Below are 15864 nucleotides of genomic sequence, written 5' to 3'. Positions count from 1 at the left end.
GGAAAGAAAGAAGGCACCGTGTCCCTTTGACTGTGACAACATTTCAATTAGGCGCGTCATTGGAAGGACGTTGGCGCATTTCTCTAGCGCCTTTCCCCACCTCAGGACGGCCCATAGTGTTTCACAGCTGATGGAAGACTTTTTCTGAAGTGTGCTCACCATTGTAATGTAGGAAACGCAGCAGGCAATTTGCACACAGCAAGATCCCACAAACAGAAATGTGATAATGGCCCTGATTTTCAGTTTTTCACCAATGTCAGTTGAGGGATAAATGTTTGCCCAAGGAAACTGGAAAAAACTCCACCCCACACATGCCCCCCAACTCCTGACGCACTTCATCTAAATTGTGGCCATGGAATCCTCTACATCCACCTGAGAGGGTAGATTGATTGCCTCAGTTTACGTTCTCATTTCAAAGACAGCGCCTTCAAGAGTGCAGCATCCCCCTCAGTACTGACCCTCCGACAATGCAGCACTCCCTGAGTACTGACTCTCTGACAGTGCAGCACTCCCTCAGTACTGACCCTCACCCCACACATGCCCCCCAACTCCTGACGCACTTCATCTAAATTGTGGCCATGGAATCCTCTACATCCACCTGAGAGGGTAGATTGATTGCCTCAGTTTACGTTCTCATTTCAAAGACAGCGCCTTCAAGAGTGCAGCATCCCCCTCAGTACTGACCCTCCGACAATGCAGCACTCCCTGAGTACTGACTCTCTGACAGTGCAGCACTCCCTCAGTACTGACCCTCTGACAGTGCAGCACTCCCTCAGTACTGACCCTCTGAAAGTGCAGCACTCCCTCAGTACTGACCCTCCAACAATGCAGCACTCCCTCAGTACTGACCCTCCGACAGTGCAGCACTGCCTCATTACTGACTCTCTGAAAGTGCTGCACTCCCTCAGTACTGACTCTCCGACAGTGCGGCGCTCCCTCAGTACTGACCCTCTGAAGTGCAGCACTCCCTCAGTACTGACCCTCCAACAAGGCAGCACACTCTCATTACTGACCCTCCAACAGTGCGGTACTCCCTCAGTACTGACCTTCCGTGCAGTAATTCCTCGATTACACATGGTGGTCCTTTTAACTCGGAGCTGAGATTTGCAGAAAATTGAGCTAAACTGACAGTGCAAGTACTGGGAGCGCGCTGGTCATTATCATTCTGCTGTCTGTGGGATGTTACCAGGCGCCAATGGCTGCTGCATTTCCCACATTACATCAGTGACCTCACATGAAAGAAAAAAGCACATGATTGGCTGCGAAACACTTTGGGACGTCCTGATGTGTTGGAAGGCTCTAGAGAAATGCAAGTCCTCTTTTTCTTTCACTCTATCCTCCAGATTGTCTGTTGATTAACCAGTCTCTCGGTGTATGAGGTAGGCCTGGTTATAAACAGTTAGAAGGATCAAATATCAAGAATGCTTTGGCTGACAGTCAAATCGATTGTGCATTCGGAGAGATTAGATATGGTCTGCACACAATGACTTCAGTCTCTGGCACTGACTGCCACCTGGGGTCTCCCTTCCACATAACACTCGCAACTTGCATTTACACAGCGCCCCTGACATTGCAAAATGTCCCAACCCCATTACCGGAGCGTAAATCAGAGAAAAATCTAACACTGAGTCACATATGGAGATATTAGGGACAGGTGACCAAAAGCTTGGTCAAAGACGTTGGTTTTTTAAGGAACGTCTTAAAGGAGAGAGAGAGGCGGAGAGGTTTAGGGAGGGAATTCCAGAGCTTAGGGCTCCAGGCAGCTGAAGGCATAGCTGTCAATGGTGGAGCAATGAGAATTGGGATGCGGGAGATGCTGTAAGTTCAGAGATTTTGGACGAATATTGGGACCCGGTGCAGGTGTTCTCCTGCTCCGTACCTCTCTCTCACCCCCTCTGTCCCACTCTTCCTCTCACCGTCTCTATCTCCCGCTCTTTCTCTCAGTTGCCCTCTCTCCCAATCTTTCTCTCCTCTTTCCCTTTTCCTGTCTCTCCCCATCTCTCTCCCCCATCTCCTTCTCCCACTCTGTATCACTCCCTCTATCTCACAATATTTTTGTACTTTTCGCTCACTCTGTAACTTTCCCTTTCCTGTTAATTTCTCTCTCTTGTACATTCTCTCTTCCCTTTTCACTTTCCCTCACTCTGCATCTCTTCCTTAATTTCTCCCTCTGTCACTCTCTCACACCTATGTTCTTTCCCTTTCACCCCTTCTCTGTCCCACTCTCTATCTCTCTCTCTTCCACTCCCTCCCTCTCCCATTCCATCCCTCTCTCCTACTCTCGACTCCCTGCCACTCTTTAACCCACTCCCAGGCTGGATCAGTCTCCCTCGCACTATTTCCGGCGTGGGTTTCATTTAAAAATCCTGTGGGGATTTGTTCATTTTCTTGGAATTGCTACATCCCAGCTTTGCAAAAAAGGGGGGTTCGATTTCAAACATGCCACCTGAGTATAACCTGGACAGACTGCCACTGAAATCAGTTTGAAATCAGGAAACTTTCTGTGGAAGAAACGAGCAGGGAGGAACCTTAAAATAAGGAATTAATTTCCACCTACCGTGTCCGGGGAATCCACAGATTTCTCAATCGTCAAAGAACCAACCGCAGAGTCAACCTGAAAGAAGAAAGAATTTATCAGTGGGAAAGCGAGAGGAGGATTGAGTGAGGGAGAGAGAGAGGTACAGGATAGAGAGGGGGAGGAAGACAGACTTGCATTTCTCTAACGCCTTTCACCACATCCCAAAGCATTTCACAGCCACTGAAGGACGTTATTTGAAGTGTACTCACACTGTAGGAAATGTGGCAGCCAATCTGTGCACAGCAAGCTCCCACAAATAGCAATGTGATAATGACCTAGATCATCTGTTCTTTTAGTGATGTTAGTTGAGGGATAAATATTGGCCCCAGGACACAGGGGAGAACTCCCCTCCCTGCTCTTCATCCAAATAGTGGCTGTCAGACCTTTTACACCCACCTGAGAGGGCAGACAGGGGCCTCAGTTTAATGTCTCATTCGACATTGAAGCGCTCCCTCAGTACTAACCCTTCGACACTGCAGCACTCTCTCAGTACTGATCCTCCGTCAGTGCAGCACTCCCTCAGTACTGACCCTCCGTTAGTGCGGCTCTATCTCAGTACTGACCCTTCGACAGTGCAGCACTTCCTCAGTACTGACCCACCAACAGTGCAATGCTCCCTCAGTACTGACTCTCCGACAGTGCAGCGCTCCCTCAGTACTGACCCTCTAACAATGCAGCACTCCCTCAGTGCTGTCCGTCCGACAGAACAGCACTCCCTCAGTACTGTCCCTCCAACAGTGCAACACTTCCACAGTACTGGGAGTGTTGACCTACGTTATGGGACTGAATTCCCTGGAGTGAGACTCAGACCAGTGATTTACTAACTCAGAGGTGAGAGAGTGCAAGCTATTGCTGAGAAAAACGACGAGAGGTGAGCGGAGGTGCCAAAGGGGGAAGAGGTGGAAGAAGTGCGGAGTAGATTGTCGGAGGTGAAGGAGAAACTGTTATCAACATTGACAATAATTTGCATTTACCTGGGGGGCATGTTCCCCTTGCAAAACATCCAAAGGCGCTTCACAGGAGCAATTACCAAACAAAATATGATCCTGAGCCAAATATGGAGAAATTAGGGACAACTGGTCAAAAGCTTGGTCAAAGCGGTCGGTTTTTAACGTGTATTAAAGGAGGAGAGAGAGAGAGGGAGGGGCGAAGAGGTTTATGGAGGGAATTCCAGAGCTTAGGACCACAGGCAGCTGAAGGCACGGCCGCTAATGGTGGTGCGATGAGAATCGGGGGATGCTCAAGAGCCCGGAATTGACGGAGCGCAGAGATCGAGGAGGGTGATGGGGGCTGGAGGAGGTTACAGAGATAGGGAGGGTTCTAGGGGCTGGAGGAGGTTACACAGCTAGAGAACGTTTAATGGGTTGAAGTAGGATACCAAGATAGAGAGGGTTGTAGGGGCTGGAGGAGGTTACAGAGACAGGGAGGGTTGTAGGGGCTGGAGGAGGTTACAGAGGTAGGAAATGTTGAAGGGGTTGGTGGAGGTTACAGAGATAGAGAGGGTTGTAGGGGCTGGAGAAGGTTAAAGAGATAGGGAGGGTTGTAGGGATTGGAGGGGTTTACGGAGATAGGAAGAGTTGTCGGGGCTGGAGGAGGTTACAGAGATAGGGAGGGTTGTAGGGGCAGGTGGAGGTTACAGAGATGTGGAGGGTTGTAGGGTCTGGAGGAGGTGACCGAGATAGGGAGTGGCTGAGGAGGGATTGAAAACAAGAATGAGAATTTTAGAGGAAACAAATGGAAGGAAATGATATTAAACTCATAGAGGGCGACGAATATTAAAAGCATGAACATAATAATATCAAACTGCAGAACAGACCAGTCTATCTGGATGGTAGACGCAGAGTCACGTGCAAGAAACACATCACCCAGAGGGACATCTCATAGCTTACCTTCGACAAGGAGAAGAAGTGACTCAGCTGCAGGGACAGCAGCAAAGTCAGAGTGAACAAGACAAGTCGCAATTTCATCTGGGAGCTTCCCATCTCTGCCTGTCTCTTTTGATCTTCTGGCTCTGCTTTGATGGTTTGGTTTGTAACTAGAGGAGCTTACTGCTTTTTATACCTGAAAAACCTGAGGGTGAGAACCGGGGCGGGGGGGTGGAGAGGGGGGGGGGGGGGGGGGGCGGGGGTGGTATCGTTGACGTTTGACCAAGTGATTCAGAGACTTTTCCAGGATTTGTGATTCCCAAGTGCCTGATATTGAAATTGTAACAGGTTGAGGTATACACACACAAGAGGGGCAGGAATACGTACTCTGAGTGGAGAAGAGTCAATACTGATATTAAGTTGATAAACAAACGAGAGGTTTCACAAGTACTAGCGTCCAGTTCAGCTGACTGGGCCCTAAGCTCTGGAATTCCCCCCGCCTCTCTCTCCTCCTTTAAGATGCTCCTTTAAACTGAACCCTTGAAGCGAACTTAGGGGCACCTCCTTAAGCGTGGGCACGGTGTCAAAGGTTAAGGGTCCTGTGTAGTAGCTGGAAGGTTCTGTATGAATGTGAGCCACAGTAATGGAGATGGTCCCTGCAAGGAATCGCAGAGAGGTTTCAGTGCAAACGGATGCCATTCAGCCCATTGTTACCCTGCTAGCTCCATAGCACTACTATCTGTGCCAGCCCCATTCCACTACCCATTCCCTGCTCATCCGGAAACATTAATTCAACATTGACGAGGTGGAAATCCTTGACTATTCACATAATCCAAAGGACCTGCATATCTACTGTGCAAAAAAAAACTGAGGAGATTTAGGCACGAGTGTGTTTCATGTTATATCCACGTTTACACACTTTTTTTTTTTCAAATTGCTCTTCCAACCCATGTGCCTGATCACATCTAAGCTCCTGACTGAGGCTTGTGGGGTTTAGCACACAAACTGGTCCCCATCCCTTAGTCAGAAGGTTGTGGTGCAAGTCCTCACTCCAGAGACTCGAGACACATACTTCAGACCAACACAGCTGGTCCCAGCCCTGAGGGACCACGGCACTGTCGGACTGTCAGTACTGAGGGAGAGCTGCACGGCCGAAGGGTCGCTAATGAGCGAGCACTGCACTGTCAGACGGTCAAACTGAGGGAGCGCTGCACTGCAGAGGGTCAAACTGAGGAAGCGCAGCACTGTCAGAGGGTCAAACTGAGGGAGTGCTGCCCTGTCAGAGGGTCAAACTGAGGGAGCGCTGCATTGTCAGAGGGTCGGTACTGAAGCAGTGCCGCACTGTCAGAGGGTCAAACTGAGGGAGTGCTGCACTGTCAGAGGGTCAAACTGAGGGAGTGCTGCACTGTCATAAGGTCAAACTGAGGAAGCGTTGCACTGTCAGAGGGTCAAACTGAGGGAGTGCTGCAATGTCAGAGGGTCAAACTGAGGGAGTGCTGCACTGTCAGAGTTTCAAACTGAGGGAGTGCTGCACTGTCAGAGGGTCAAACCTATGGAGCGTTGCACTGTCAGAGGGTCAAAATGAGGGAGCGCTGCACTGTCAGAGGGTCAGTACTGAGGGAATGCTGCACTGTCAGTGGGTCAAACTGAGGGAGCGCTGTACTGTCAGAGGGTCAAACTGAGGGAGCGCTGCACTGTCAGAGGGTCGGTACTGAGTGAGTGTGACATTGTCAGAGGGTCAACCTGAGGGAGCGCTGCACTGTCAGAGGGTCGGTACTGAGGAAGCGCTGCACTGTCAGAGGGTCGGTACTGAGTGAGTGTGACATTGTCAGAGGGTCAACCTGAGGGAGCGCTGCACTGTCAGAGGGTCAGTACTGAGGGAGCGCTGCACTGTCAGAGGGTCAGGACTGAGGCAGTGCCACACTGTTAGAGGGTCAGTACTGAGGGAGTCTGCATTATCAGAGTGTCAGTACTGAGGGAGTGCTGCGCTGTCGGAGGGTCAGTACTGAAGGAGTGCTGCGCTGTTGGAGGGTCAGTATTGAGGGAGTGCTGCACTGTCAGAGGGTCGGTACTGAGGGAGTGAGACACTGTCGGAGGATCAGTACTGAAGGAGTGCTGCACTGTCAGACGGTCAAACTGAGCGAGTGCTGCGCTGTCAGAGAGTCGGTACTGAGGGAGTGCGACACTGTCGGAGGATCAGTACTGAGAGAGTGCTGCACTGTCAGAGGGTCAGGACTGAGGCACTGCTACACTGTCAGAGGGTCAGTACTGAGGGAGTGCTGCACTGTCAGAGGGTCAGGACTGAGGCGCTGCTACACTGTCAGAAGGTCAGTACTGAGGGAGTGCTGCACTGTCAGAGGGTCAGTAGTGAGGGAGTGCTGCATTGTCAGAGGGTCGGTATTGAGGGAGCACTGCACTGTCAGAGGGTCAGTACTGAGGGAGTGCTGCACTGTCGGAAGTTCAGTTCCGTGGGCATTCTGCACTTTCGGAGAGTCTATCCTCAGGAACGTCACATTGTCAGAGATGACAGCTTTTTAATGAGACATTAGACCGTGGCCTCATCTGACCTCTCAGCATTAAAGATCCCGCGGCCACAATTTGGAAGAAGGGCGGGGAGGGCGGTTGTGGGGTTGGAGATCTACCCCCTGTCCTGGGGTCAATATTTCTCTCTCAACCAACATCACTAAAAATAGACGATCTGGGTCATTATCACATGTTGGTTGTGGGAGCTTGCTGTGCGCAAATTGGTGCAGCGTTTCCTACGTTAAAACAGTGACCACACTTCAGAAAAAGTCCTTCTTTGTCTGTGAAAGGTGCTTGAGGAATGCAAGTCTTCATAATATTTTGTACCAGGTTTTGTACTTGTAGCTGTTTGCGTGCCATTGTAATCTGTCCCACAGCGAGAAATGTGAGGGACAGGCGGAGCCCCCTAAAGTAATGAACTAAGTCCTTCAGTGAAAAGTGAGGGACACAAAGGTGAATGAATTGGATTACGGGTTTTCGGGAAATGGACAGATAAAAGAGCAGAGATGATGACATGAACATTTCTCCCTGTCAGACAAAAGTAAACAGATTGATTCCCAATAGCGGGATCCTTGTGGGCTCCCCTTGCAGTCCTGTCCTTTCCGTAAATCAGTAACACTGTTGCTGCTTCCTGCTGTATGGTATCACACCCATTTCTGGATATTGCAGTGTCGATGTTCCCCATCCCACTGGCCTGGGACCAGCAGTAAGGTCCTTGGGACATCGACTGCCTGGCGCCGAGAACTATCAGTCCCTCTGCAATGACCTTCACATTGTGCAGAGAACCTGACACAGCGCAAGTTAGCAAAAACATAGGGCTGGTTTTTATGTCCGCAAATCAGGCGAGCCACACGCCCCCCACCCACCCACCCTCATCATACTTTCCCGCACGAACGAGAAACGGCGCGCTGACAGCAGGCCGGCAACACGGCGTCGTCACGCCGACCTCCCAAATTACAGGTGGCGGGCGGGCTGGTGCGCAAATCGGCAGCCCGCACGCCATTCTGAAAGCTCAAATTAACGAGCTACTGAGCTCGTTCACAACCCGACCACCCCACCCCGAGTTTTCGTTGCCCGCTGGAATTTTCGGGCACTGGATGGGGAAGAGTTTGGGTGTGTTTGTCAGCAGCTGTGGCGTGAGAATGGAATGAAAGGCCTGCCGCCCGGACCGTGGCTGAATGTGCCAGCGAATCATTTTAGCGCTTTCCATTAAGAAATAAAGACTGATTTGGAGAGGAGGGTGTGCTTTACTATTCTATCTGTGACCAGCTTCTTGTTCGCCACATCAACTCTCTGACACGTGACATCCTGGCCTACAGTCCCGATTGGGCGCAGAGCCCACCGCCCCCCATCTCCCCCACCCCCCCCCCCCCCCCCCACCCTTACTCCTCTAATTGCTCCTCCTTCCTGCCAGACAGTGACTATTTGGCCTCCTGACACATGATTGAATGCGCTGAGACAGTCGATTTGCTTCACTTCTGCCCGACAGGGAGAAACGCCCGTGTCCTCTCTCCCCTTTCATCCATCCTATTCCCGAAAACCCTTCATCTGATTCCGTCATCCACCTGTGGGGGAGCATTTTAGCGATAGCAACCACAACATGGTACAGTTTAAGTCTGTTTTGGACAAAGAAATAGACAAGTTGTAAAAAAATTGTTTTGGATTGGGGGCAAGTGATTTTTAGTAAAATAAGGCAGGATCTGGCCAAGGTAGACTGGGAACAGCTCCTTGTGGGGAAATCTACATAGGAGCAGTGGGGGTGTTCAAAAAGGAAATGGGGAGGGTACAGACTCAACATGTTCCCTCTAGGGTGATAGGAAGGAGTAACAAACCCAGAGAACCATGAATGACCAGAGATATTCAGGTTACGATGGGAAGGAAAAGAGAGGCTTTTAGCAGTCACAAGGGAAGCAAATCAGCGGAGGCATTAGTGGAGTACAGAAAGTGCAGGGTGGAGCTTAAGAATACAATTAGGAGAGCAAAGAGGGGATATGAGAAAGCTCTGGCTGGTAAAAGTAGGGAAAATCCCAAGATATTCTATAAGTATATCTATGGGAAGAGGATAACCAGGGAAAGAGTAGGGCCCATAAGGGACCAAAGGGGCAATCTATGGGTGGAGTCAGAGGACATCGCTAGAGTGTTGAATGAATACTTCACATCCATCTTCACCCAAGAGAATGAGGATGAAGGTATCGAAGTCGGGAAGAGAGACTGCTCGGTTCTTAAGAAAATTGATATAGGGAGTGTCAAGGTATTGGAGGTGTTGGCAGGGTTAAAAGCGGACACATCTCCAGGTCCGGATGATTTGTTTCCCAGACTGCTGAGGGGGGCAAGGGAGGAGATCGCAGGGGCTCTGACCCAAATTTTTAATTCCTCTCTGGCCACGGGGAAGGTGCAAAGGACTGGAGGACAGCTAATGTGGTTCCGCTATTTAAGAAGGGTTGTAGAGATAACCCAGGGAACTACAGGCCAGTGAGTCTCACGTCAGTGGTAGGGAAACTATTGGAGAACATTCTGAAGGAGAGAATCTATCTCCACTTGGAGAGGCAAGGTTTGATCAGGGATAGTCAGCATGGCTTTGTCAGAGGGAGGCCATGCCTAACAAATTCAATCAAAATTTTTGAGGAGCTGACCAGGTGTGTAGATGAGGGTTGTGCAGTTGATGTAGTTTATCTGGATTTCAGCAAAGCCTTTGACAAGGTCCCACATGGGAGACTTATAAAGAAGGCAAAGGCACATGGGATACAGGGTAATTTGATAAGGTGGATTCAAAATTGGCTTAGTTGTAGGAGGCAGAGGGTGATGACAGAAGGATGCTTTAGTGACTGGAAGCCAGTGTCCAGTGGCGTACCACAGCGATCTGTGCTGGGTCCTCTATTATTTGTCATTTATATAAGCGACATAGATGACTATGTGGGGGGTAGGATTAGTATGTTTGCGGATGATACAAACATTGGCCAGCTGGTTAACAGTGAGGTTGAGTGTCTTGGGCTACAGGAAGATATAGACGGGATGGTCAAATGGGCAGATAAGTGGCAGATAGAATTTAACCCTGAAAAGTATGAGGTGATACACTTTTGGAAGGAGTAATTTGACTAGGAAGCATTCAATGAACAGCATGACACTAGGAAATTCTGAGGAACAAAGGGACCTTAGCATGTGTCTCCATAGATCTCTGAAGGTGGAGGGGCATGTTAGTGGGGTGGTGGAAAAGGCATATGAGACACTTGCCTTTATCAATCGAGGCATTGATTACAAAAGTCGGGAGGTCATGTTGGAGTTGTATACAGCCTTGGTGAGGCCACAGCTGGAGTACTGTGTGCAGTTCTGGTCGCCACATTATAGGAAGGATGTGATTGCACTGGAGGGGGTGCAGAGGAGATTCACCAGGATATTGCCTGGGATGAAACATTTAAGTTACAAAGAGAAGGTGGATAGACTTAGGTTGTTTTCATTGGAGCAGAGAAGACTGAGGGGCGACCTGATCTATGTGTACAAGATTATGAGGGGCATGGACAGGGTGGATAGGGAGCAGCTGTTCCCCTCAGTTGAAGGGTCAGTCACAAGGGGACATAAGTTCAAGGTGAGGGGCAGGAGGTTTAAGGGGGATGTGAGGAAAAAGCTTTTTACTCAGAGGGTGGTGACGGTCTGGAATGCACTGCCTGGGAGGGTGGTGGAGGCGGGTTGCCGCACATCCTTTAAAAAGTACCTGGATGAGCACTTGGCACGTCATAACATTCAAGGCTATGAGCCAAGTGCTGGTAAATGGGATTAGGTAGGTAGGTCAGGTGTTTCTCATTTGTCGGTGCAGACTCGATGGGCCAAAGGGCCTCTTCTGCATTCTGTCCCTCACTTTTCACTGGATTCAGTTTGTTCCGTTAACCAGCTCCATCCATCTGTCCTTCGCGTTTCTCACTGTGGAACGGATTACAATGCCATTCTCTGCCGCTCCACACACCCCGCCCCCCCAGCCACTCTCCTCGCCGAGAAAACTAAAATCCAGCCCGTGGAAACAGAGAACCATATGGGATCAAACCAAGTCAGGATAAGCGATGCCCTGAAACCGCACGGCTGGAGACGTAGATTCGGCACTATACTTTCCTGATATTGAGTTAAGGACGCCTTGCATTTCCCTATCACCTTTCCCCACCTCGGGACGTCCCAAATCGCTTCACAGCCAATGAGGGACTTCTTTCAAAGTGTCGTAACTGTTGTGATGCAGGAAATGCAGCAGCCAATTTGCGCACAGCAAGCTCCCACAAATAGCAATGTGATAATGACCCAGATCATCTGTGTTTTTTTGTTTAAGTGATGTTGGTTAAGGGACCAGGACACCAGCCACCACCCCCTCTCACCTCCTCCTCCAGCTCTTCTTCCTAATAGTGGCTCTGGGATCTTTGACATTCACCTGAGGGGCAAGACTAGGCCTTGGTTTAACGTCTCATCCAAAAGACGAATAATTCAACTCATTTTCCCCACAAAAATAACAGGGAGTGAGAATAATTTCAAATGAGCAGAATTGATGTGTATAGAAACAGTGAAACAATAGAATGGGGTGCAAATGAAAAAGAATAAAACAGAGAGAATAAAGCATAGAAAGGATAAAATAGACAAAATAAATAGGAAACGGATAGACAGCGAGAGAGAAGGAAACAAAGAAAAGGTCAAATAGATCATAATAATATAAGTTTTAGGAGCAGGAGGAGGCCATTTGGCCCATCGAGCCTGCTCTGCCATTCAGTCAGATCATGGCTGATCTGGCTGTAGCTTTAACTCCACTTTCCTGCCTGTTCCCCTTGTCGAACAAAAATCTGTCTGACTCAGTCTTGAAAATATTCAATGACCCACCCTCACTGCTCCCTGGGGAAGAGATTTCCAACGACTAAATTAAATACACTCTGAGAAAAAGAAATTCCTCTTCATCTCCATCTCAAATGAGGGACCCCTCATTTTTAACAGTGCCCCTTGGTTCTGGGTTCCCCCACGAGGGGAAACATTGTCTCAGTATCCACCCTGTCAAGTCCCCCTCAAAATCTTAACTCTCTCAATAAGATCACCTCTCATTTTGCTAAACAGCAATGGATACAGGCCCAGCCTGCTCAACCTTTTCTCATAAGACAAACCCCTTCATCCCAGGAATCTGAACTGCCTCCAATGCAAGTATATCCCTCCTTAAGTAAGGAGATCAAAACTGTACACAGTACTCCAGATGCGGTCTCACCAATGCCCTGTCAGTTGTAGCAAAACTTACCTACTTTTATACTCCATCCCCCTTGCAATAAAGGCCAACATTCTATTTGCCTTCCTAATTTCTTGCTGTACCTGTATGCTGCCTATTTGCAATTCATGTACAAGGACACCTAGAGGCCTTTGTCTCTCAGCATTCTGCAGTCTCTCTTCATTTAAATGTAATTCTGCTTTTCTATTCTTCCTGCCAAAGTGGACAGCCTCATATTTCCCTACATTATACTCCACCTGCCAAATATTTTTCCAAAGTTTCTCCTCATATCACTTTTGCTTCTTTTACCAATTGCTTTAAATCTGTGCCCTCTTGTTCTCGATCCTTTTAAAAGTGGGAAGAGTTTCTCCTGATCTACTCTATCCAGGACCCTCATGATTTTGAATACCTCTATCAAATCTCCTCTCAGCCTTTACTCTAAGGAAAAGAGTCCTAACTTCTCCAATCCGACTTCACAATTGAAGTTTCTCACCCCTGGAGCCATTCTTATAAACCTCTTATGCACTCTCTCCATTGCCTTCACATCCTTCCTAAATGTGGCACCCAGAACTGTATGCACTACTCCAGCTGAGGTCTAACCAGTGTCTTATACAAGCCCAACATAACCTCCTTGCTCTTGTACTCTATACCCCTATTAATAATGCCCAGTATATTTTATGCCTTATAAACTGTTCCCTCAACCTATCCTTCCACCTTCAATGAGTTATGCACATATATACCCAGGTCCCTCTGCCCCTGAACCCCTTTAAAGTAGTACCCCTTTACTTTATACTGTCCCTCCATGTTCTTCCTACCAAAATGAATCACCTCACATTTCTCTGCATTGAACTTCATCTACATATGAACATACGTACATATCAACGTAACAAATTAGGAACAGGAGTAGGCCACTCGGCCCCTCGAGCCTGCTCCATTGTTCAATAAGATCATGGCTGATCTGAATGCAACTTCATGAATCCCACATTTCTAGCTACCCCGATACCATTTCACCCCCTTGTTAATCAAGACTATCTACCTCGGCCTTAAATATATTCAAAGACTCTGCTTCCATTGCCTTTTGAGAAAGAGAGTTACAAAGACTCACAACCCTCTGAGAGAAAACATTTCTCCTCAACTCTGCCTTAAATGAGCGACCCCTTATTTTTAAACAGTGACCCCTAGTTCTAGATTCTCCCACAAGAGGATCCATCCTCTCCACATCCACCTTGTCAAGACCCCTCAGGATATTAAAGGTTTCAATTAAGTCACCTCTTGCTCTTTAAAATTCCAGTGGATACAAGCCTAACCTACCCAGCCTTTCCTCATAAGACAACCCACCCATTCCTGGTATTACTCAACCACCTATATGCCCATTCCACCAACCTGTCCATGTCCTTTTGAAGTTCCACACTGTCCTCACAGTTTACAATGCTTCCAAGTTTTGTATCATCCACAAATTTTGAAATTGTTCCCTGCACTCCAAGGCCCAGATCATTAATATATATCAGGAAAAGCAAGGGTCTCAACAGCAACCTCTGGGGAACTCCACTACAAGCCTTCCTCCAGTCCAAAAACATCCATTAACCACTGCTCGACAGCAGATTTGGCTACAATACAGTCAGTCCCTTCATGCAAGTCATCAATGTAGATCATAAATAATTGAGGCCACAGCACTGATCCCTCCGCTAGTGGCACTTCGTTAGTTACAATTTGCCAACCCAAAAATGAACCTGTTGTTGCTGTTTGTTAACCATATCCTCTATCTATGGTAATAAATCACCCCCAACACCACGAGCTCTTCAGTAACCTTTTATGTGGCACCTTATCAAATGCCTTTTCGAAATCCAAATGCACTGCATCTGCTGGTTCCCCTTTATCCACCCTATCCATCCTCATGGCTACTGTCAGGAGGCCTATAAACCACTGACTTCCTTCCTTTGCTCTTTCATGTTTCCACCCAAACTGATTCTACATCTCCTACACATGGTGAGGGAGATAGTGACGTAGTGGTAATGTCACTAGACTAGTAATCCAGAGGCCCAGGTTAATTATCTTGGGGGTGTGGGTTCAAATCCCACCACACCAGCTGGTGGAATTTCAATTCAATTTGTAAAAAATCTGGAATTGAAAGCTAGTCGCAGTGAATGGTGATCATGAAACTATCATCGATTGTCATAAAAACCCACCTGGTTCACTTTAGATAAGGAAATCTGCCATTCTTACCTGGCCTGGCCTACACGTGACTCCAGACTCTTAACTGCCCCCTGAAATGGCTTATCAAGCCACTCAGTTCAAGGGCATTTAGGGATGGGCAACAAATGCTGGCCTTGCCAGTAATGCACACATCCCATGAAACAATAAATTTACAAAATCTTGATCCTCTGAACCAAGATCATTTCTCAATACTGTACTGATCTCATCCTTGATTAACAGAGTTACCCCACCTCCTTTTCCTTTCTTCCTGCCCTTCCGAAATGTCAAGTACACTTGAATATTCAATACCGAGCTGTGGCCACTTTGCAGCCATGTCTCTGTAATGGCTGTAAATAGAGAGAGAGAGCAAAAAACGGAGAAGGAAAAAAATAGAGAATAAAACAGAATAAGTATAGACAAGAAAAAAAAAGCAGAGAAAGGATAAAAGAGTGACAATAAAAAATGGGGGTATAACAGCGGGAGAATGGACCAAATAAAATAATGAAACAGGGACAAAGGAAAATATAAAAAGTGAGAGCGGTAAACAGATTTTAAAAATAAATAAATCTGACCACATAAATGAAAGGGAAATGGGAGCAAGGGAAGAGAGATGGGTTGGAGCAGTAGGATAGAGAAATTAGAGTGAATAAAATAGAGTGAAGAAGAAAGAGGGAGATAGATGTAGTCTGAGACCAAGGAGAAAGAATTGTAGGGTGTTTGATGAAAGCACTTTGAGTTTAGACTTTAACTATGTTGCTTTCTTCTCAGACACCCTGAACAGCTAAGCATGCTGAGCATTTTCTGTTCTTACAACAACCTCCATAGTATTTTGCCTTTGTAAATTGCAGCAGGGCTCTGGGGTGCTGGATAGAAGGTTAAATACCCTTTGCCGGTTATTTCAGTAGGAAGATAATTCAGTGTTGGGGTTTTCAGCGTATGAAAATTGTGTGCATTGCTTTTATTTTGGACAAGGGGCCTCGAGGGGGAACTGATTTACACTGAGGTTTAAGGGTTAACAGCCTTGTCATGTGTTGATCGGTCAGTGTTTACCATGTGGAGACTGTCTGTCACCAGCTTTGTTAATGGTTTATCCAGGAACATTGAAGGGCATGAATGTTGTTGCTTTGTGTGGAACAAGTCACCAACTGGGTTCAGTCATCGACTCAGACTCACATCAACATAAACTGGCTTCTGACAGGTAAGTTTCCATTACATGAGGGTAGGAGGAGGCCATTTGGCCCCTTGAGCCTGCTCCACCATTCAATGAGATCATAGCTGATCTGCAAACTAGCTCCATATGCCTTTGTCGCATCTCCTTTATTATCTTTGGATAACAAAAATCTATCAATCTCACAGGTTTAAAATTAACAACTTGATCGTGCATCAGTTTCCGTTTGGGGAAGAGAGTTCCAAATTTCTCCCACCCTTTGTGTTTCCTAATTTCACTCCTGAAAGATCGGCCTCTACTTTTTAGGATCTGCCCCCTA

General features: G+C 47.7%; 1 protein-coding gene across 3 annotated transcripts in view; it reads right to left on the bottom strand.

Annotated features, from left to right (window-relative positions):
• Positions 1-4772, bottom strand: part of LOC144671611 (uncharacterized) — a 307259-nt gene extending 302487 nt beyond the window's left edge. For 2 of the 3 annotated variants that reach the window (XM_078533627.1, XM_078533629.1), the window contains exons 1-2: positions 4468-4646; positions 2558-2614 (exon numbers count right to left, since the gene is read on the bottom strand). In XM_078533627.1, coding sequence (XP_078389753.1) covers positions 2558-2614; positions 4468-4560 — 150 coding nt within the window. In that variant the 5' untranslated portion in view covers positions 4561-4646. Of the gene's footprint in view, positions 1-2557; positions 2615-4467 lie in introns of all 3 variants that reach the window. The other variant, XM_078533628.1, reaches the window with a different exon arrangement.
• Positions 4773-15864: the final 11092 nt, after the last annotated feature.

Source organism: Cetorhinus maximus, chromosome 33, assembly GCF_964194155.1.
Source record: "Cetorhinus maximus chromosome 33, sCetMax3.hap1.1, whole genome shotgun sequence".
Classification (NCBI taxonomy): Eukaryota; Metazoa; Chordata; class Chondrichthyes; order Lamniformes; family Cetorhinidae; genus Cetorhinus; species Cetorhinus maximus.
This window is presented reverse-complemented; position numbering and strand designations above follow the sequence as displayed.